The sequence below is a fragment of the Somniosus microcephalus genome, chromosome 32, assembly GCF_052327205.1.
Source record: "Somniosus microcephalus isolate GS21.2 chromosome 32, FLI_Smic_1.0, whole genome shotgun sequence".
In the NCBI taxonomy this organism is placed as follows: domain Eukaryota; kingdom Metazoa; phylum Chordata; class Chondrichthyes; order Squaliformes; family Somniosidae; genus Somniosus; species Somniosus microcephalus.
In genome coordinates this window covers 12,579,922-12,601,529 of record NC_141018.1, presented here as the reverse complement: position 1 = coordinate 12,601,529, position 21,608 = coordinate 12,579,922, and the positions used below count along the sequence as shown (strand labels likewise).

The following is a 21,608-nucleotide window of genomic DNA, read 5'->3' as shown; positions in this document are numbered from 1 at the left end:
CCTATACTCGAACCCCCTTGATATGAAGGCCAACATACCATTTGCCTTCTTAATCGCCTGTTGCACCTGCATGCTCTCCTTCAGTGACTGGTGCACAAGAACACCCAGGCCCCTCTGCACTTCCCCATCTCCCAATCTATTGCCATTTAGATAATAATCTACCCTCCTGTTTTTACCCCCAAAGTGGATAACCTCGCATTTATCCACATTATAGTGCATCTGCCACGTATCCGCCCATTCCCCCAACCTGTCCAAATCGCACTGTAGCCTCCTGACATCCTCATCAGAGCCCACCCCTCCTCCTAGTTTAGTGTCGTCAGCGAATTTGGAAATATTGCATCCAATTCCCTGATCCAGATCATTTATATATATTGTGAACAGCTGGGGTCCCAGGACAGATCCTTGCGGCACCCCGCTGGTCACTGCCTGCCACTCTGAAAACGAGCCGTTTATTCCAACTCTCTGTTTTCTATCCGCCAGCCAGTTCTCTATCCACGTTAATACTTTGCCCCCAATCCCATGAGCCTTAATTTTGCATGACAATCTTTTGTGTGGAACCTTATCGAAGGCTTTCTGGAAGTCAAGGTACACCACATCCACTGGCTCTCCCCCATCTATTTTACCAGTTACTTCCTCAAAAAATTCCAGCAGATTAGTCAAACACGATTTACCCTTTGTAAATCCATGTTGACTCTGTCCGATCCTTTCCCCATTTGTCAAGTGCTCCGCTATTTTATCCTTAATAATGGACTCTAGCATTTTGCCCACAACCGATGTAAGGCTTACTGGTCTATAATTCCCTGCTTTCTCTCTACCCCCCTTTTTAAATATTGGGGTAACATTAGCTACCCTCCAATCCACGGGTACTGTTCCCGAGTCAATGGAGTTCCGGAAGATGATCCTTAGAGCATCTGCTATCTCCAGGGCCACCTCCTTAAGTACCCTAGGATGTAGTTTATCAGGCCCTGGGGATTTGTCGGCCTTCAGTCCCCTCAACTTACCCAACACCATATCCCTAGACATACTAATTTCTGTCAGCTCCTCCCTCTCATTAGTCCCTATGTTTGCCGATATTCCTGGGAGGTTATTTGTGTCCTCCTTTGTGAATACAGAACCAAAGTATGAGTTTAATTGGTCTGCCATTTCCTTATTCTCCATTATATATTCTCCCGAATCGGACTGCAGGGGACCGACTTGGGATTTTACCAGTCTTTTCCTCCTGATATACCGATAAAAGCTTTTGCAGTCTGTCTTTATTTTTGCTGCAAGTTTACTTTCGTATTCTATTTTCCCCTTCCTGATTAATCCCTTTGTCCTCTTCTGCTGTATCCTGTACTGCCCCCAATCTTCCGGTCTGGTGCTTTTTTTTGCCAGTTGATATGCCCTTTTTTTTGATTTTATGCTGTCCCTAATTTCCCTCGTTATCCACGGTTGAGTCACCTTTTTAGGTTTATTTTTATGCCAAACCGGTATAAACATGTTCTGGAATTCTTCCATTCTATCTTTGAATGCTTGCCATTGTCTATCCACTGTCAATCCCCCCAGAAACACCACCCAATCAATCTTACCCAATTCCCGTCTCATACCCTCGTAATTCCCTTTATTTAAGTTCTGGACCTTAGTCTCTGATTCAATTTCCTCACTCTCCATCTCGACTGAGAGCTCGATCATATTATGATCGCTCTGACCCAAGGGGCCTCGTACAAGAAGATTGGTGATAAGTCCCTGTGATCCAACAATCAATGACAGTGTGAGGACCTGTGATCCAACAATCAATGACAGTGTGAGGACCTGTGATCCAACAATCAATGACAGTGTGAGGACCTGTGATCCAACAATCAATGACAGTGTGAGGACCTGTGATCCAACAATCAATGACAGTGTGAGGACCTGTGATCCAACAATCAATGGCAGTGTGAGGACCTGTGATCCAACAATCAATGGCAGTGTGAGGACCCGTGATCCAACAATCAATGACAGTGTGAGGACCTGTGATCCAACAATCAATGACAGTGTGAGGACCTGTGATCCAACAATCAATGACAGTGTGAGGACCTGTGATCCAGCAATCAATGACAGTGTGAGGACCTGTGATCCAACAATCAATGGCAGTGTGAGGACCTGTGATCCAACAATCAATGGCAGTGTGAGGACCTGTGATCCAACAATCAATGACAGTGTGAGGACCTGTGATCCAACAATCAATGGCAGTGTGAGGACCTGTGATCCAACAATCAATGGCAGTGTGAGGACCTGTGATCCAACAATCAATGGCAGTGTGAGGACCTGTGATCCAACAATCAATGACAGTGTGGGGACCTGTGATCCAACAATCAATGACAGTGTGGGGACCTGTGATCCAACAATCAATGGCAGTGTGAGGACCTGTGATCCAACAATCAGTTGCAGTGTGAGGACCTGTGATCCAACAATCAATGGCAGTGTGAGGACCTGTGATCCAGCAATCAATGGCAGTGTGAGGACCTGTGATCCAACAATCAATGACAGTGAGAGGACCTGTGATCCAACAATCAATGGCAGTGTGAGGACCTGTGATCCAACAATCAATGACAGTGTGAGGACCTGTGATCCAACAATCAATGGCAGTGTGAGGACCTGTGATCCAACAATCAATGGCAGTGTGAGGACCTGTGATCCAACAATCAATGACAGTGTGAGGACCTGTGATCCAACAATCAATGACAGTGTGAGGACCTGTGATCCAACAATCAATGGCAGTGTGAGGACCTGTGATCCAACAATCAATGGCAGTGTGAGGACCTGTGATCCAACAATCAATGGCAGTGTGAGGACCTGTGATCCAACAATCAATGACAGTGTGAGGACCTGTGATCCAACAATCAATAACAGTGTGGGGACCTGTGATCCAACAATCAATGACAGTGTGAGGACCTGTGATCCAACAATCAATGACAGTGTGGGGACCTGTGATCCAACAATCAGTTGCAGTGTGAGGACCTGTGATCCAACAATCAATAACAGTGTGGGGACCTGTGATCCAACAATCAATGACAGTGTGAGGACCTGTGATCCAACAATCAATGACAGTGTGAGGACCTGTGATCCAACAATCAATGACAGTGTGGGGACCTGTGATCCAACAATCAGTTGCAGTGTGAGGACCTGTGATCCAACAACCAATGACAGTGTGGGGACCTGTGATCCAACAATCAATGACAGTGTGAGGACCTGTGATCCAACAATCAATGACAGTGTGGGGACCTGTGATCCAACAATCAGTTGCAGTGTGAGGACCTGTGATCCAACAATCAATGGCAGTGTGGGGACCTGTGATCCAACAATCAGTTGCAGTGTGAGGACCTGTGATCCAACAATCAGTTGCAGTGTGAGGACCTGTGATCCAACAATCAATGACAGTGTGAGGACCTGTGATCCAACAATCAATGACAGTGTGAGGACCTGTGATCCAACAATCAATGACAGTGTGAGGACCTGTGATCCAGCAATCAATGGCAGTGTGAGGACCTGTGATCCAACAATCAGTTGCAGTGTGAGGACCTGTGATCCAACAATCAGTTGCAGTGTGGGGACCTGTGATCCAACAATCAATGACAGTGTGAGGACCTGTGATCCAACAATCAATGACAGTGTGGGGACCTGTGATCCAACAATCAATGACAGTGTGAGAACCTGTGATCCAACAATCAATGGCAGTGTGAGGACCTGTGATCCAACAATCAATGGCAGTGTGAGGACCTGTGATCCAACAATCAATGGCAGTGTGAGGACCTGTGATCCAACAATCAATGACAGTGTGAGGACCTGTGATCCAGCAATCAATGGCAGTGTGAGGACCTGTGATCCAACAATCAATGGCAGTGTGAGGACCCCTATTCCAACAATCAATGACAATGTGGGGACTTGTGATCCAGCAATCAATGGCAGTGTAGCGTATTGCTCGTTGTGTCAACACTGTACGAATAGACATTAATTGAAAATTTAGAATGTGAACTTGGTAAACACACGCTCAATAGTTGGAACAGGTGCCCTTTGTGTTTGGTGGAAAACTGCCAGTATTGAGTTACCCCAGCGACAAACTGGAAGGAATAATCACCACAAGTATCACATTACAATGATAGACTGTTCTTCTATTCATTCATGGGATGTGGCCATCGCAAACAGGGCCAGCCTTTATTGCCCATCCCTAGTTGCCCTTTGAGAAGGTGGTGGTGAGCTGCCTTCTTGAACCACTGCAGTCCGTGTGGTGAAGGTACTCCCACAGTGCTGTTAGGTAGGGAGTTCCAGGATTTTGACCCAGCGATGATGAAGGAACGACAATATACTTCCAAGTCAGGATGGTGTGTGACTTGATGGGGAACTTGGAGGTGGTGGTGTTCCCATGCGCCTGCTGCCCTTGTCCTTCTGGGTGGTGGAGGTCATGTAAGTACCTCCGTGGTAGGGTCTTGCTCATTGTTCGAATGACATGCATCTCCTACACACCATAGCAGCAAAGCCTAAGACTGTAAACCACGTCACAGGTGAGAAGTCAGATGGCCCATGTGATGCCACAGGCAGTGAGTCTCGGTCAGGGCAGTTGACCAGAACACAGAAGGATGAGAACAGGGAGATTCAAGATGCCTGGCTGGTCTTTGCGAGATCCCGCGACACAGATCAGGAGATTGCGTCAGATCAGAAGGTGCGAGACAGCTAGTTGTGCGCTAATGCAGACTTCGACAAGTTGTCTTCTACGTACACTGGATCACGATGAATGGGACACAGGCTGTTGCTTCACAGAGTTTACCTTTAGGCAGAGTTTGGCTGGAATATCTCACTTACACAGGGGAGAGAGATGAGATGGACTCATTGACCAAGCCATTCTTGGCTTTGACTGGGAATGGTGTAGATATCAAAGGGGCAAAGATGGTTATAAACTTCAAAACCAAAAGTAACTGTTTATGAGGGAGAGCCCTTGTAACAAAAGGTGGAACTGAGTGAACCGGGTGGCACTGAACAATCAGAGAGCACGAACTTCACAACATGCAGTGTCCGTCCTCTTCAATCCCGATAAGCTACAACTACATGTTGCCCCTTGGTGACATCATCCAAAAACACAGCGTCAGTTTCCACATGTACACTGACGACACCCAGCTTTACCTCACCACCTCTTCTCTCGACCGCTCCACGGTGTCTAAATTGTCAGACTGCTTGTCCGACATCCAGTTCTGGTGAGCTAAAATTTTCTCCAATTATATATTGGGAAGACCGAAGCCATTGTTTTCGGTCCCCGTCACAAACTCCGTTCCCGAGCCACTGACTCCATCCCTCTCCCTAACATCTGTCTGAGGCTGAACCTGACCATTCACAACCTTGGTGTCATATTTGAACCTGAAATGAGCTTCTGACCACATATCCGCAGCATAACAAAGACCGTCTACTTCCACCTCCGTAACATCACCTGTTTCCGCCCTTGCCTCAGCTCATCCGCTGCTGAAACCCTCATCCATGTCTTTGTTACCTCTAGACTTGACTATTCCAACGCACGCCTGGCTGGCCTCCCACAATCCACCCTACGTAAACTTGAGGTCATCCAAAACTCGGCTGCCCGTGTCCTAACTCGCACCAAGTCCCGTTCGCCCATCACCCCTGTGCTCGCTGACCTACATTGGCTCCCGGTTAAGCAACGCCTCGATTTCAAAATTCTCATCCTTGTTTTCAAATCCCTCCATGGCCTCGCCCCTCCCTATCTCTGTAATCTCCTCCAGCCCCACAACCCCCCGAGATAATCTGGGCTTCTCTAATTCTGCCCTCTTGAGCATCCCTGATTATAATCACTCAACCTTTGGTGGCCGCGCCTTCTATTACCAAGGCCCTAAGCTCTGGAATTCCCTGCCTAAACCTCTCCACCTCTCTACCTCTCCTCCTTTAAGACGCTCCTTATAACCTACCTCTTTGACCAAGCTTTTGGTCACCTGCCCTAGTCCTTGTGTGGATCGGTGTCAAATTTTTTGTCTTAAAAATACTCCTGTGCCGTGCCTTGGGACGTTTTACTACGTTAAAGGTGCTATATAAATACAAGTTGTTGTTGTTGTTGTTGCTGGAGACTCTCTGATCCAAAGTGACCGATCTGATTAACAGTAAGCTGTAGTTGCTGGTGAGCTCCCCGAGATCTTCACTATTAGTCAGAGAGGAACCAGCATAGTCTTGGTTGAATTGGCAGGACTTCTGGCATTAGTCATTTAGTGTTTTTACACAGAATCACCAGCACAGAAACTGGCCATTCGCCCAACTGCTTTGTGCCGGTATTTATACTCCACACGAGGCTCCTCCCACTCTAATTCCACCTTCCCATCCTGCCCCCGTATCCCTCTATTCCCTTCTCCCTCATGTATGCATCAAGCCTTCCCTCAATGCGTCAATGCTTCAGCAAGTTCCACATTCTCTCCATTTCAGTTTTCGGGGCTGTTGATCTTAGTGTTTGTTTGGTTCGGGCTGCACTGATTAACTGATGTGACATTGGCCCTCAAATGTAACGTTATAGTTACATTTATCTTATTAATCGGAAATCACAGAACTGTGAAAATACGCTTCAGATTAACCATCTGGTTATTGCGCTGTCTAAATATTCTCAGTTTCAACTACATAGGATTTGTTTTTGCCACTCTATCTCATTCCCCCCCAATTCCCCCCTCCTCCCATTCCCCCTCCTCCCATTCCCCCTTCCTCCCATTCCCCCTCCTCCCATACCCCCTCCTCCCATTCCCCCTTCCTCCCATTCCTCCTTCCTCTCATTCCTCCCATCTCCCATTCCCCCCTCCTCCCATTCCCCCTTCCTCCCATTCCTCCCTCCTCCCATTCCCCCCTCCTCCCATTCCCCCTTCCTCCCATTCCCACTTCCTCCCATTCCCTTCCTCCCATTCCCCCCTCCTCCCATTCCCCCTTCCTCCCATACCCCCTCCTCCCATTCCCCCTTCCTCCCATTCCCCCCTCCTCCCATTCCCCCTTCCTCCCATTCCCCCCTCCTCCCATTCCCCCTTCCTCCCATTCCCCCCTCCTCCCATTCCCCCTTCCTCCCATTCCCCCTTCCTCCCATTCCTCCTTCCTCCCATTCCCCTTCCTCCCATTCCTCCTTCCTCCCATTCCCCCTCCTCCCATTCCCCTTCCTCCCATTCCCCCATCCTCCCATTCCCCCTTCCTCCCATTCCCCCTTCCTCCCATTCCTCCCTCCTCCCATTCCCCTTCCTCCCATTCCTCCCATTCCCCCTCTCCTCCCATTCCCCCCTCCTCCCATTCCTCCTTCCTCCCATTCCCCTTCCTCCCATTCCTCCCTCCTCCCATTCCCCCTCTCCTCCCATTCCCCCTTCCTCCCATTCCTCCTTCCTCCCATTCCCCTTCCTCCCATTCCTTCCTCCCATTCCCCCTCCTCCCATTCCCCTTCCTCCCATTCCCTCCTCCCATTCCCCCTTCCTCCCATACCCCCTCCTCCCATTCCTTCCTCCCATTCCTCCCTCCTCCCATTCCCCTTCCTCCCATTCCTCCCTCCTCCCATTCCCCTTCCTCCCATTCCTCCCATTCCCCCCTCCTCCCATTCCCCCTCCTCCCATTCCCCCTCTCTTCCCATTACCCCTTCCTCCCATTCCCCCTTCCTCCCATACCCCCTCCTCCCATTCCCCCTTCCTCCCATTCCCCCTTCCTCCCATTCCCCCCTCCTCCCATTCCCCCTTCCTCCCATTCCCCCTCCTCCCATTCCTCCCTCCTCCCATTCCCCCTCTCCTCCCATTCCCCCTTCCTCCCATTCCTCCCTCCTCCCATTCCCCTTCCTCCCATTCCTCCCTCCTCCCATTCCCCTTCCTCCCATTCCTCCCATTCCCCCCTCCTCCCATTCCCCCCTCCTCCCATTCCCCCTCCTCCCATTCCCCCTCTCTTCCCATTACCCCTTCCTCCCATTCCCCCTTCCTCCCATACCCCCTCCTCCCATTCCCCCTTCCTCCCATTCCCCCTTCCTCCCATTCCCCCCTCCTCCCATTCCCCCTTCCTCCCATTCCCCCTCCTCCCATTCCTCCCTCCTCCCATTCCCCCTCTCCTCCCATTCCCCCTTCCTCCCATTCCCCCTCCTCCCATTCCCCCTTCCTCCCATTCCCCTTTCCTCCCATTCCTCCCTTCTCCCATTCCCCCTTTCCTCCCATTCCTCCCTCCTCCCATTCCCCCTTCCTCCCATTCCCCCTCCTCCCATTCCCCCTCTCCTCCCATTCCCCCTTCCTCCCATTCCTCCCTTCTCCCATTCCCCCCATTCCTCCCTCCTCCCATTCCTCCCTTCTCCCATTCCCCCTTTCCTCCCTCCTCCCATTCCCCCTTCCTCCCTCCTCCCATTCCCCCTTCCTCCCATTCCCCTTCTCCTCCCATTCCCCCCTCCTCCCATTCCCCCTTCCTCCCATTCCTCCCTCCTCCCATTCCCCCTCTCCTCCCATTCCCCCAATCCTCCCATTCCTCCCTCCTCTCCATTTCTCCTCTCCCATCCTCCCTCCTCCCGTCTAAAGTCTCTTACAGTCAGTGTGCCGACTCTTGTGTGACCTTTGACTTCACTGCAGCCTCAGTTGTTGTTTGCTGTGCCCAATGGGTAATGGCGGCCAGTGCCGGCCAATCATTGGCCTGGGACAGTTCAGGTTCTGTGCATTCGCCTGACAATGTCGACACTCCGCTACAAAGGGTCACTCACCTTCTTCATCCTCCTTTCAAACGCAAAAGCAATATCCTGTCTTTGTGAATTGCTGCGCTTGGTCAACACATCAATGATGGTGTGCTCATCGACACCTGCAACAGGGACAGAATATTACAGCTTCAGGTCACCGTATCAGGGGCTTCACCAAACTCTACAGTGTATCAGTATCTGTACAGTACAGGACTGTGTATCTATCTGTACTGTGCGGGACTGTGTATCTGTCTGTACAGTGCGGGACTGTGTAGCTACCCGTACAGTACGGTACTGTGTATCTATCTGTACAGTGCGGGACTGTGTAGCTACCCGTACAGTACGGTACTGTGTATCTATCTGTACAATGCGGGACTGTGTAGCTATCTGTACAGTACGGGACTGTGTATCTATCTGTACAGTGCGGGACTGTGTATCTACCCGTACAGTACGGGACTCTGCATCTATCTGTACAGTATAGGACTATGTATCTGTCTGTACAGTATGGGACTATGTATCTATCTGTACAGTACGGGACTGTGTATCTATCTGTACAGTAGGGGATTATCTATCTGTACAGTACAGGACTGTGTATCTATCTACTGTGTGGGACTGTGTATCTATCTGTACAGTACGGGATTGTGTATCTATCTGTACAGTAGGGGACTGTGTATCTGTCTGTACAGTACGGGACTGTGTATCTGTCTGTACAGTATGGGACTGTGTATCTGTACAGTACGGGATTGTGTATCTATCTGTACTGTACAGGACTCTGTATTTGTCTGTACAGTACGGGACTGTGTATCTATCTGTACAGTACGGGACTGTGTATCTGTCTCTACAGTACGGGACTGCATATCTACCCGTACAGTATGGGACTGTGTATCTGTCTGTACTGTATGGGACTGTATATCTGTCTGTACAGAACGGGACTGTGTATCTATCTGTACAGTACAGGACTGTGTATCTATCTGTACAGTACGGGACTGTGTATCTATCCTTACAGTACGGGACTGTGTATCTGTCTGTACAGTACAGGACTGTGTATCTATCTGTACAGAATAGGACTGTGTATCTATCTGTACAGTACGGGACTGTGTATCTATCTGTACAGTACGGGACTGTGTATCTATCCTTACAGTACGGGACTGTGTATCTATCTGTACACCACGGGACTGTGTATCTATCTGTACAGGAGGGGACTGTGTATCTATCTGTACAGTACGGGACTGTGTATCTATCTGTACAGTAGTGGACTGTGTATCTATCTGTACAGTACGGGACTGTGTATCTATCTGTACAGCACGGGACTGTGTATCTGCCTGTACTGTATGGGACTGTGTTTCTATCTGTACAGAATGGGACTGTGTATCTATCTGTACAGTACGGGACTGTGTATCTATCTGTACAGTACAGGACTGTGTATCTATCCTTACAGTACGGGACTGTGTATCTATCTGTACACCACGGGACTGTGTATCTATCTGTACAGGAGGGGACTGTGTATCTATCTGTACAGTACGGGACTGTGTATCTATCTGTACAGTAGTGGACTGTGTATCTATCTGTACAGTACGGGACTGTGTATCTATCTGTACAGCACGGGACTGTGTATCTGCCTGTACTGTATGGGACTGTGTTTCTATCTGTACAGTATGGGACTATGCATCTGTCTATACAGTATGGGACTGTGTATCTGTCTGTACAGTACAGGACTGTGTATCTGTCTTTACAGCACGGGACTGTGTATCTGTCTATACAGTATGGGACTGTGTATCTGTCTGTACAGCATGGGACTGTGTTTCTGTCTGTACAGTACGGGACTGCGTATCTATCTGTACAGCATGGGACTGTGTATCTGTCTGTACAGTACCAGACTGTATACGCTCTTGAATTTTGACACAAAAGGAACAATCCTCCACCAGCGCTGGCTCATTCACAGAGTGAAATGTCCAGACAAACCCACAACTATGGTCTCACCTTTGGTTTTAATCGCTCGTTCCAGCTCTGCAGCATCGGTGTCGGCAATAAAATTAGCAAAGGGTTTCACTGTGGCTCCAGTACATATCTGAAATACAAGACAAGGATTCAACATCTCCCTCACAGTCCGGGGAATCCCCTCATCACAGTCCGGGGAATCCCCTCCTAACAGTCCGGGGAATCCCCTCATCACAGTCCGGGGAATCCACTCCACCACAGTGCTGGGAATCCCCTCCTTAAAATCCTGGGAATCCCCTCATCACAGTCCAGGGAATCCCCTCATCACAGTCCAGGGAATCCCCTCCTTAAAATCCTGGGAATCCCCTCATCACAGTCCAGGGAATCCCCCTCATCCCAGTCCGGGGAATCCCCTCATCCCAGTCCGGGGAATCCCCTCATCCCAGTCCAGGGAATCCCCTCATCCTAGTCCGGGGAATCCCCTCATCACAGTCCGGGGATTCCCCTCATCACAGTCCGGGGAATCCCCTCATCACAGTCCGGGGAATCCACTCCACCACAGTGCTGGGAATCCCCTCCTTAAAATCCTGGGAATCCCCTCATCACAGTCCAGGGAATCCCCTCATCACAGTCCAGGGAATCCCCTCCTTAAAATCCTGGGAATCCCCTCATCACAGTCCAGGGAATCCCCCTCATCCCAGTCCAGGGAATCCCCTCATCACAGCCCTGGGAATCCCCTCATCACAGTCCGGGGAATCCCCTCACAGTCCAGGGAATCCCCTCACAGTCCAGGGAATCCCCTCATCACAGTCCAGGGAATCCCCTCACAGTCCAGGGAATCCCCTCATCACAGTCCAGGGAATCCCCTCACAGTCCAGGGAATCCCCTCATCACAGTCCAGGGAATCCCCTCATCACAGTCCAGGGAATCCCCTCACAGTCCGGGGAATCCCCTCATCACAGTCCGGGGAATTCCCTCATCACAAACCTTCTCGCAAACTAACTGCTTTTATTTATTGATATCTGAATTGGGTTGCCAAGCCTCCAGGAATGCTCCGGCTCTCCAGGAATTAAAGATTAATCTTCTGGGCACTGCTGCGAGAAACCCGGGAGAAAAATCATTGGGGCATTAAACAAATTGTGGGGGTTTTTTAATTTTCTTTTAGAAGCTTGAAATGAGGACCAGAGTCCAAGAACTAAGAGAGGTGAAGAATAGAGGAGGGCAGTGGGCAAGAAGGTGAGACTTACAGAAAGGGGGAAAGAAAAGACAGAAATCAAGGCAGGAATACCGAGAGCACGGCAGGGGAAACAGGCAAAGGTCAGAGAGAATACTTGCTGACAAACAGACAGCAGGAACAACACAAAGAATTTGAGAATGGGAGAGAAGTGGATTCAGTCACAAGACAGAAAGACTTGTCGGAAATGTCTGCCCTTGAGCAACTCATTTGGCCAGGAGCTCTGCTTTATTTAAAACTGCAAAACTTCAATTTATTTTCTGTCCAAGTGCCAAAACTAACAAGAGGAAAAGGGTGTGACACTGGAAACAAAGGCTGACAGAAGCAACGGAATGTGTGTGCTTGGCCGCAGGCAACAGGGCAGCTTGATGGGAGAAAAATCTGGGGGAGTGAGAAAACAGGATGAGCACGACTGAGCTCAACTTTCCAAAGTCCCTCAGCAGATTGGGAGTGATGGGCAGGGCCCAGAGTTGCAATGTTCTGTTTGTGAGCTGCGAATTCAGGCTCGGAGTCGTCCCCACCCCGCTGCCCCCCCCCATCACCGCAGTCACACTTTAGGTGGCACTGTTCACTGGGTGACTAAAGAGGCTCCAAGATCAACACTTAGCCAAAGGCATAATGACTTTGGAAAGGGAAATTTTGGAACTGAGAAAAATCCCAAAGAGCAAATGAACTGGGAAATGAGAGTTGATAATAGGAGAACAATGGGAGGTTGAGAATGGAGAAAGGGAATTTATTCCAGTTTAAAAATCTGCAACAATGGGAGGTCATGCGGGTTAAGGAGCAAGTTGGAAACAGGCTAAAGGATATGAGAAAACATATAGAGAGAACTGGGATTCCTAAAGAAAGTAACCAAGGAGTTAAAGAACGAGAGAATAATGTCTGATGGGGGGAGTGTGCGAGCCAAAGAAAGGTTGTAAAGTCTGTTAATAAAAGAAGGAAAGTTAAAGAGCGGGCGGGAATGTTGAAGTGTAAATCGGGTATAACTATCGCCAAAACAGATGTATTGAGTGGATCCTTCACATCAGTGAACTTCCAGTCACTGTGAATGTGGTGGGCAACCCACAGAATATCTTCTTCTTTCTTCTTAGGCAGTCCCTTGGGAACCGAGGATGACTTGACAGAATATACAGAAGGAGTGAAGAATGTGTTAGCCAGAGACTGGAAGGGTTAAACCCCTGCACAGCTCCTCAATGCATCCTCGGGGAATTAAAGGAGGATATTAGTGATGTTTTGTTAAATATTTCTCGGGGCGTTATAGATACTGGATTATGGGATGTATAAGAGTGTGATGTGAGCCTGGCTATTGCAGGCCAGCTAGTTGACAGCGAGTAGACCAGTTCTACAGCGTGGGGTGGGGTTTGGGGCACCTTACCTCAAACAGGATAGAGACGCATTAAAAAGGATTCAGAGAGTGAGCAGGGAGGTGCCGTGCCAGAGGGGCTAAGTTACAGGGAAAGGCTCAAGCAACTAGACTCATTCTCACTGGAGAGACGATGGAGAGGGGACATGATCCAGGTCTGTGGATAATGAAAGGTGTAGAAGAGGCTAAAGTAAGCAAATTAACCTGACAATGTGTAGGGCTAGATACACAAATATAAAATACACCACGTCTGCAGATCGGAGACTGCTGTATCCTACACTGAGGATAGAGAGAAAGAGGGAAAGAAACAAAAAACAAAGAAAGTTTTACATTTCTATAGCACATTTCACGATCTCAGGAAGTCCCAAAGTGCTTTACAGCCAATGAAGTACTTTTCAAGTGTAGCCGCTGTTGTAATGTGGGAAACACAGCAGCCAATTTGCGCACAGCAAGCTCCCACAAACAACAATGTGATAATGACCAGATAATCTGTTTTAGTGATGTTGGTTGGGGGATAAGTATTGGCCAGGACACAGGAGAGAACGTCCCCTGCACTTCTTCGTAATAGCGGCCTGGGATATCTTACGCCCTCCTGAGAGGGCAGACGGGGCCGCATACTACAAAGGGATATTCCACCGGGGAATTCAGCTCTGCGTACAGTGTAAGTGGGGCTGACAGCTCCGTGATCTGTACCCTGGGCATGGGGAGAGGAGACATTGGTCGTTAGGACTGATGGGAGGCATTTCTTTGCCACTGCCGCCTCTGCTGTCCAGCTGTGGGCAGAGTGTCGATGCTCCTGACCTTCGAGGTGCTCACGAGGCAGACAGTATTTGATGGTAAGCGGGAGTTAAATACACGATTACATGAGAGAATGGAGTGGTGTGCTTCAGGAGGTCCAAACCCCTGCCTGTGTCTCAGGTTAGACAATGTGGGCAACCCGTGAGTGATACAGCTGGTGCACCAGCTTTACATTTTACACTGAGAGCAACGAGGCGATGAAAAGGCTATGGAGGCAAGTCTGATCATCACTGGCCCACGGTGGGGCTTTGGGAGGGAGGGAATCATCTGATTAATTAGCAACTATTGAGAGGACAGCTGGATTCTCTTGGTGTTACCATTTTTAGTGCAGCTTCTGGGTGAGTAAGTTAGTCAAAAAGTATCAGGAAACTGATCAATCAATCAATCAATCAATAAAAAAATGTGCATGTTACAGTTAGAAAGGTAACATCATCAGAATCTGAAGTCTGGATGTGCCTCAGGCCCTGCCCAAAGACACACCCACAGACCAAAGCCCCGCCCCACCTTAAAGCCCCGCCCACAGACCAAAAGCCCCGCCCACAGACCAAAAGCCCCACCCACAGACCAAAAGCCCCACCCACAGACCAAAAGCCCCGCCCACAGACCAAAAACCCCGCCCACAGACCAAAAGCCCCGCCCACAGACCAGAAGATCCACCCACAGACCAAAAGACCCACCAATAGGCTAAAAGCCCCACCCACAGACCCAAACCCGCCCACAGACCAAAAGCCCCACCCACAGACCAAAAGCCACGCCCACAGACCCAAAGCCCTGCCCACAGACCCAAAGCCCTGCCCACAGACCCAAAGCCCCGCCCCAGACCAAAAGGCCCGCCCACAGACTCAAGTCCCGCCCACAGACCCAAGCCCCACCCACAGACCAAAAGCCCCGCCCACAGACCATAAGACCTGCCCACAGACCATAAGACCTGCCCACAGACCATAAGACCTGCCCACAGACCATAAGACCTGCCCACAGACCAAAAGCCTGGTCCACAGACCAAAAGCCCCGCCCACAGACCATAAGACCTGCCCACAGACCATAAGACCTGCCCACAGACCAAAAGCCTGGTCCACAGACCAAAAGCCCCGCCCCCAGACTGAAAGCCCCACCCACAGACCAAAAGCCCCGCCCACAGACCCAAAGCCCTGCCCCCAGACCAAAAGCCCCACCCACAGACCAAAAGCTCCACTCACAGACCAAAAGCCCCGCCCACAGACCAAAAGCCCCGCCCCCCCCACCCAAACAGTTTGGGGTCAGAATCAGATACTCACCTCATCACCGCCCAGACTCACTTGAGCCAACATTTCACGGATTTGTGCCATTTTGCTTATGGAAGAAACTAGGATGAAAAGAAAACCAAATATCAAAACTGTGTTCAAAATGGGGAGCCCCAGAATAAAGTGGATTCAACAGCATTCAGAGCAGGGACTGCACTTCATCTGCAAGTACTGAGTCACTGGTTTCCCTTGCCCCCGCCTCCTGTGGTGCTGGGCTGGGTGAGAAAGCGGTAACACATTGCCAATCCAACAGTCTCTATCTGGAAAGGAACTTGTGGGGAAAGAGTGAATCATACTCCTGCAAACAGGGAGCAGGACGCAGAGGCCTCCGGTTCAAAATAAGCTGGTCTAATAAAACCCTGCGACTGCACAGAGTGTGAGGCTGCAATCCGTTTAAACTACAATGGGGTGTTCAGCAGACATTCTCCCTCCACTCTGTGCTGAAGCAGTGGTGTTCGCATGGTTTTTAGCACAGTGACTTTAAGAAAGACTTGCATTTATATAGCGCCTTTCACGACCACCGGACGTCTCAAAGCGCTTTACAGCCAATGAAGTACTTTTTGAAGTGGAGTCACTGTTGTAATGTGGGAAACGCGGCAGCCAATTTGCACACAGCAAGCTCCCACAAACAGCAATGTGATAATGGCCAGATAAACTGTTTTTGTTATGTTGATTGAGGGATAAAGATTGGTCAGGACACCGGGGATAACTCCCCTGCTCTGCTTCGAAATAGTGCCATGGGAGCTTTTACATGCACCTGAGAGGACAGATGGGGTCTCGGTTTAATGTCTCATCCGAAAGATGGCACCTCCAACAGTGCAGCACTCCCTCAGCACTGTACTGGAGTGTCAGCCTAGATTTTTGTGCTCAAGTCTCTTGAGTGGGACTATGAACCACAACCTTCTGACCCAGAAGCGAGAGTGCTGCCCACTGAGCCACGGCTGACACTGTGGCTCAGTTTAGAATCAGCAGTTTAAGTAAAACCCTTTGTCAGTTAGACAATAAAAGTCCCAAGTGTGTGAGTCAAGTTGCTTGGCAGCGCAACGCTGAGATACGAACAAGGTGCAGGGCCAGATGCAAACTTGTACGGGCGCAAGTCTTCTGCAAACACTCCCTATTACACAGAGAGAATGGAATGTGTATGTGGGCGCAATTTCTCTGAAACCATGGCAACGCCTCAGCTGAAAACTCCAGCCGTCGCCGACACAGACTGCTGGCAGGACACGCCGACGAGCCAGCACACAGGCGGGCTAAGAGAAAGCTGCACCTGGGGCCCTAGCATAATCCTCCAGTAAAATCAATCAAATCTCACATCTGTGCGTGGTCATTTAAAGAAAGCACGAAGAATCGAAAAATGGAGTGGGGCCGAGTCACTTTAACCGCAATTGAAAACTAGAGCAAATCCAGCCACTGTGCTGGTAATTGGCTTTGAAGAGTGTGGGCCGCTGTGTGAGAGACTTACACAACAACAACAACAGTGTGCATTTATATAGCGCCTTTAACGTAGTACAACGTCCCAAGGCACTTCGCAGAAGCATTTTCAAACAAAATTTAACACCGAGCCACGTAAGGAGATATTCGGGCAGGTGACCAAAAGCTTGGTCAAAGAGGTCGGTTTTAAGGAGCGTCTTAAAGGGGGAGAGAGAGGTGGAGAGGTTTAGGGAAGGAATTCCAGAGCTTAGGGGCTTGGCAGCTGAAGGCACGGCCGCCAAAGGTGGAGCGATGAAAATCAGGGATGCTCAAGAGGGCAGAATTAGAGGAGCGCAGAATTCTCGGGGGGTTGTGGGGCTGGAGGAGATTACAGAGATGGGGAGGGGCGAGGCCCTGGAGGGATTTGAAAACAAAGGAATCCCCGTCTTTCACTCAGAACACTTCAACAATCTAATTCACACTTTCTATTCCCCTTAAAACACTGGAGTCCTTGCTGGCCCTGTGTTTGTACTTTCTGCACTCCAATCTGTAATATCAGTATGAAACTTTGGTGCGATTTCAAACCCCTGACATTTCACTGATTAAATCTACGAGCTGCTAACAGCAACTTGTGGTAAAGTAATTCTTCTTTACTTTGTAGCTTCTAACTGAAGATTTGTCAAATACAAGTTTGAAACATTTTAAATGATGAAGGGACGGGTCAGAGTCGATAGAAACGGGCTGTTTCCAGTGATTGGGTCGAGAAAGGAGGGACATAGATACAGATTAAATGACACAGATTCAGGACAGAGAGCAGGAGACAGAAATGCACAGAGAGGGTTGTGAGGCCATGGAATGCACTATTGGATCAGGTGAGACCAGGTAAGACAGGTGGCTGCAGGGAAGGGGACTAAAGGGATAAAGAAAGACTTGCATTGATATAGCCCCCTTTCACCACCTCAGGACGTCTCAAAGTGCTTTACCGCCAAAGATATGGGAACAGTGCGGGTACATGGGATTAGGATACTGCTGGTGTAGAGGATAGAGACCAGCACAGAATGGATGGGCTGAATGGCCTGTTTCAGTGTGTAATTTCTGTAATTCTATGTGATACAATTCATAGAATCCAGTGGCCCTGAAGTCTGGTGGAAGAGAAAAGCAGGTCAACACCAAGAGTGCAAATCACCCCCGCAAGACCGTTCCAATGTGAAAGGTGAGGTGGGGAAGGGGGAGATCCCTAGCACCCCCCCCCCCCCCATTGCCAGCACCCGACAGCCCGGGAGACAATGGGAGCAATAGTTACAATCTGAAGTTGTTAAAGTCAATGTTAAGGCCCGAGATCTGAAAAGTGCCCGGGGGAACTGATGAGGGGAATTGGCGAGGGGAATTGACAAGGGGAATCGGCGAGGGAATTGGTGAGTGGAATCGATGAGGGGAATTGATGAGGGAATTGACAAGGGGAATCGGCGAGGGAATTGGTGAGGTCTGTTCCTCGAGTTCTTGGTGAGCTTCACTGGCACAGTGTAGGAGGCTGAGGCCAGGGAGGTCAGAGTGGGAGAGGGACACTGGCAGCGACAGGGAGCTCAGGGTCACCCCTGTTCTTCAAGGTGTTTGTCCCCCATACAATCTGTATTTTATTTTTGAGCATTTCCTGTTTTTTTGGGGTGGGGGAGTAAAGTCCTGTTTAAATGGATTCCTTTAGTGCAGAATATCCTTCGCTGTTAAACCTGCTCCTCTTTAATCAAACATTCGATTTGGCGATTTTGATTATTGGGTCCCATTAATAGTCCAAATCTAAAATCAACCCACAAAATGCTCGGTAACATCGCCCGTCTCCGCCCCTCCCTCAGCCCATCCGCTGCTGAAACCCTCATCCATGCCTTTGTTACCTCCAGACTCATCTCTTCCGATGCTCTCCTGACCTATCATTGTCCACCTTCAGCTGCCTGTATCCTAACCTGCACCAAATCCCATTCACTAGTCACCTCCGACCTCCTGACCTGCACTGGCTCCCAATGCTGTGGCTCAGTGGGCAGCACTCCTGCCTGTGGGTCAGAAGGTTGTGGGTTCGAGTCCCACTCCATGAGACTTGAGCACAAAATCTAGGCTGACACTCTAGTGAAGTACTGAGGGAGTGCTGCACTGTCGGAGGTGCCGTCTTTCAGATGAGATGTTAAACCAAGGCCTGCTCTCTCAGGTGGATATAAAAGATCCCATGGCACTATTTTGAAGAAGAGCGGGGGAGTTCTCCCCGGTGTCCTGCTCCATATTTATCCCTCAATCAACATCACAAAATCAGATTATCCGGTCATTATCACATTTGCTGTGTGTGGGAGCTTGCTGTGCGCAATTGGCTGCCATGTTTCCTACATTACAACAGTGACCACACTTCAAAAATACGTCATTGGCTGTAAAGCGCTTTGGGACGTCTAGAGGTTGTGACAGGCGCTATATAAATGCAAGTCTTCTTTCCCGGTCCCCCCAACACCTTAAATTTAAAATGCTCACTCTCTGTAACCTCCTCCAGCCCTACAATCCACCCCGTCCCAGAACTCTGCACTGCTCTGATCTCCTCAGGCCTCTTGTGCAACTCCCAGTCCCTTCACCCAGTGTCAGCTGCTGAGAGCCATGCTCCGAAACCCCGCCACTTCCCTCCCCTCCTTTAAGACCTTCCTGAAAACCCACCTCTTTGACTAAGTTCTTGGTTACCCCTCCTATTATCTCCCTCTGGCTAAGCCTCCCTCTATTAAATTGCACCTCTGTGAAGCCGCCTTGATCGCATTTTTCGACGCCGAAGGTGTTATATAGATAACAAGTTGTGCTGCATCCGACTGCTGTAAGATACACGGAATGAAGTTCTCCCTGAGGCACGGTGCACGGGAAAGTTTGTAACAGTCCGACAACTATTCTCGCTCCACCCATCTCCCTTACGGTAGTTGAGAAGACCTTACTGCAGACAACAGGCTCTCGGTTCTGTGAACTATGGGGGGATCTTATAGTCACTGACACACAAACCCGGTTACTTAAACTCTGGCTGGTCGCTGTATGTCTCCACGTTGCGAAGCACTGGCACTAATCCAGGGCTGCCCTAGAGGGTGTGGCGTTCATTAGTTTCTTTTAGTCACACATTATTATATCTTAGATTTCACAAGAATAAAGCACAACCTGTTACATTTCAGATTGGCTTTTACGTTTTTATCTGATCAGACACTGCAACTTAAAAGTTTGAGATAATTACACACTCAGGTTTACACACTTTGAAAATTCACTCCTTCAGGCCGTAAATCAATAAATGCTGATGTAATAATGTTGCTTAATTCCCACGACCTGTATTCTATTTGTAACAAGGGCCAGAATTCCACACTCACCTGACTCCTCAGCCGCTGAATAGAGACGAACTGGGCTCCGAAGTTCACTCTGGCTCCAGGGTGTGGTTTTTAAACACCAGCTGACTGTGGCCACATCAACAGTCACTGATTTCCCCACCCCTCACCCAGCAGAGCAACAAATCCACTCCATCATTTCCTATCGAAAGTATGATTCTTAAACCAGCAGAATGACTGAACCCGAAACTAAAGGTCGCCTCAATCCTCCTTCCCAAAGGTGGGAAAAAATAGCCCCCAAAATACAAACTATTCTGCTATTGTGGATTTGAAGTTGGTATTTCTGAATTTGAAACTGCGCTCTAAGGCTGGTTAAGGGGCACATTCCTCTTGCATTTTATACATTTGTTGCTGATTTCCCCGCCCATTTCCAAACGTGTGCCATTTTCTCCCAGAGACTCACTGTAGGAGCTAGGCTGCTCGCAGTGTTCCTCAGAGAGTCCGCACGCCAAACAGCCCTCCCTGAAAAACCACAGCAGCACAACCTCAGGCAGAGGGAGGAAGCTGCTCTCCCACTGCCTCTCCATACAGCAGTCAGTGTGCAATCACAGCCTCCATCTTCAGATCCTAAAACGTTCAAGCTATGCCTGATTTATCATCAGATAATTTGACCTACTTTCCTGTAACAACCAGGATAACAAGGCTGACTGACTTAGTTTCTTTAGTCCGTACATAACTGTGAAAGTCAGACTGGCTAAGTTTGAAGCTAAAGGCTTGTCTTAGCTGAGACTGGGAGCTTTAATGTGGGGCCCTGTTATAAGGAGTAAGTTAGCATTTAAAGAAATACTGTACAGATATTTAAATACTGTTAGCAATGTATCTGCACACTCGGAATCCCCAGTAACGTGAAATGCACAACACCCCTATCCAATACACCTTTAGATTCCCTTTAGTGATTAAGATTTTTTAATTTCATTTTTTCCCAGTACACGCATTGTGAAGAGTCGTTACACCCGAGTGGGGCAGATATCTCGTTCTCTGCATCATAAGCTGCAAATCACAGGGCCACTGGCAAATCACAGCCAGAGGGAGAACAGAGCCAGTGACTGGGGGAGGGGAGGACACTGCCAGTGAACTGGGGAGGGGAAATACTGCCAGTGAACTGGGGAGGGGGGAAACACTGCCAGTGAACTGGGGAGGGGGAAACACTGCCAGTGAACTGGGGATGGGGAAACACTGCCAGTGAACTGGGGAGAGGGGGAAACACTGCCAGTGAACTGGGGAGGGGGAAACACTGCCAGTGAACTGGGGAGGGGGGAACACTGCCAGTGAACTGGGGAGAGGGGGAAACACTGCCAGTGAACTGGGGAGAGGGGGAAACACTGCCAGTGAACTGGGGAGGGGAAATACTGCCAGTGAACTGGGGGAGGGGGAAACACTGCCAGTGAACTGGGGAGAGGGGGAAACACTGCCAGTGAACTGGGGAGAGGGGGAAACACTGCCAGTGAACTGGGGAGAGGGGGAAACACTGCCAGTGAACTGGGGAGAGGGGGAAACACTGCCAGTGAACTGCGGAGAGGGGGAAACACTGCCA

The 21,608-nt window shown here is 49.5% G+C and overlaps 1 protein-coding gene across 1 annotated transcript in view; it reads right to left on the bottom strand.

Moving 5' to 3' along the window:
* LOC147097270 (annexin A2-like) overlaps window positions 1-20,442 on the bottom strand; it is a 59,363-nt gene extending 38,921 nt beyond the window's left edge. The window contains exons 1-4 of the mRNA XM_085972088.1: window positions 20,060-20,442; window positions 15,276-15,343; window positions 10,649-10,736; window positions 8,696-8,790 (exon numbers count right to left, since the gene is read on the bottom strand). Of these exons, the coding sequence (XP_085828214.1) occupies window positions 8,696-8,790; window positions 10,649-10,736; window positions 15,276-15,326 (234 nt within the window). The 5' untranslated portion in view covers window positions 15,327-15,343; window positions 20,060-20,442. The remainder of the gene's footprint in view (window positions 1-8,695; window positions 8,791-10,648; window positions 10,737-15,275; window positions 15,344-20,059) is intronic.
* Window positions 20,443-21,608: the final 1,166 nt, after the last annotated feature.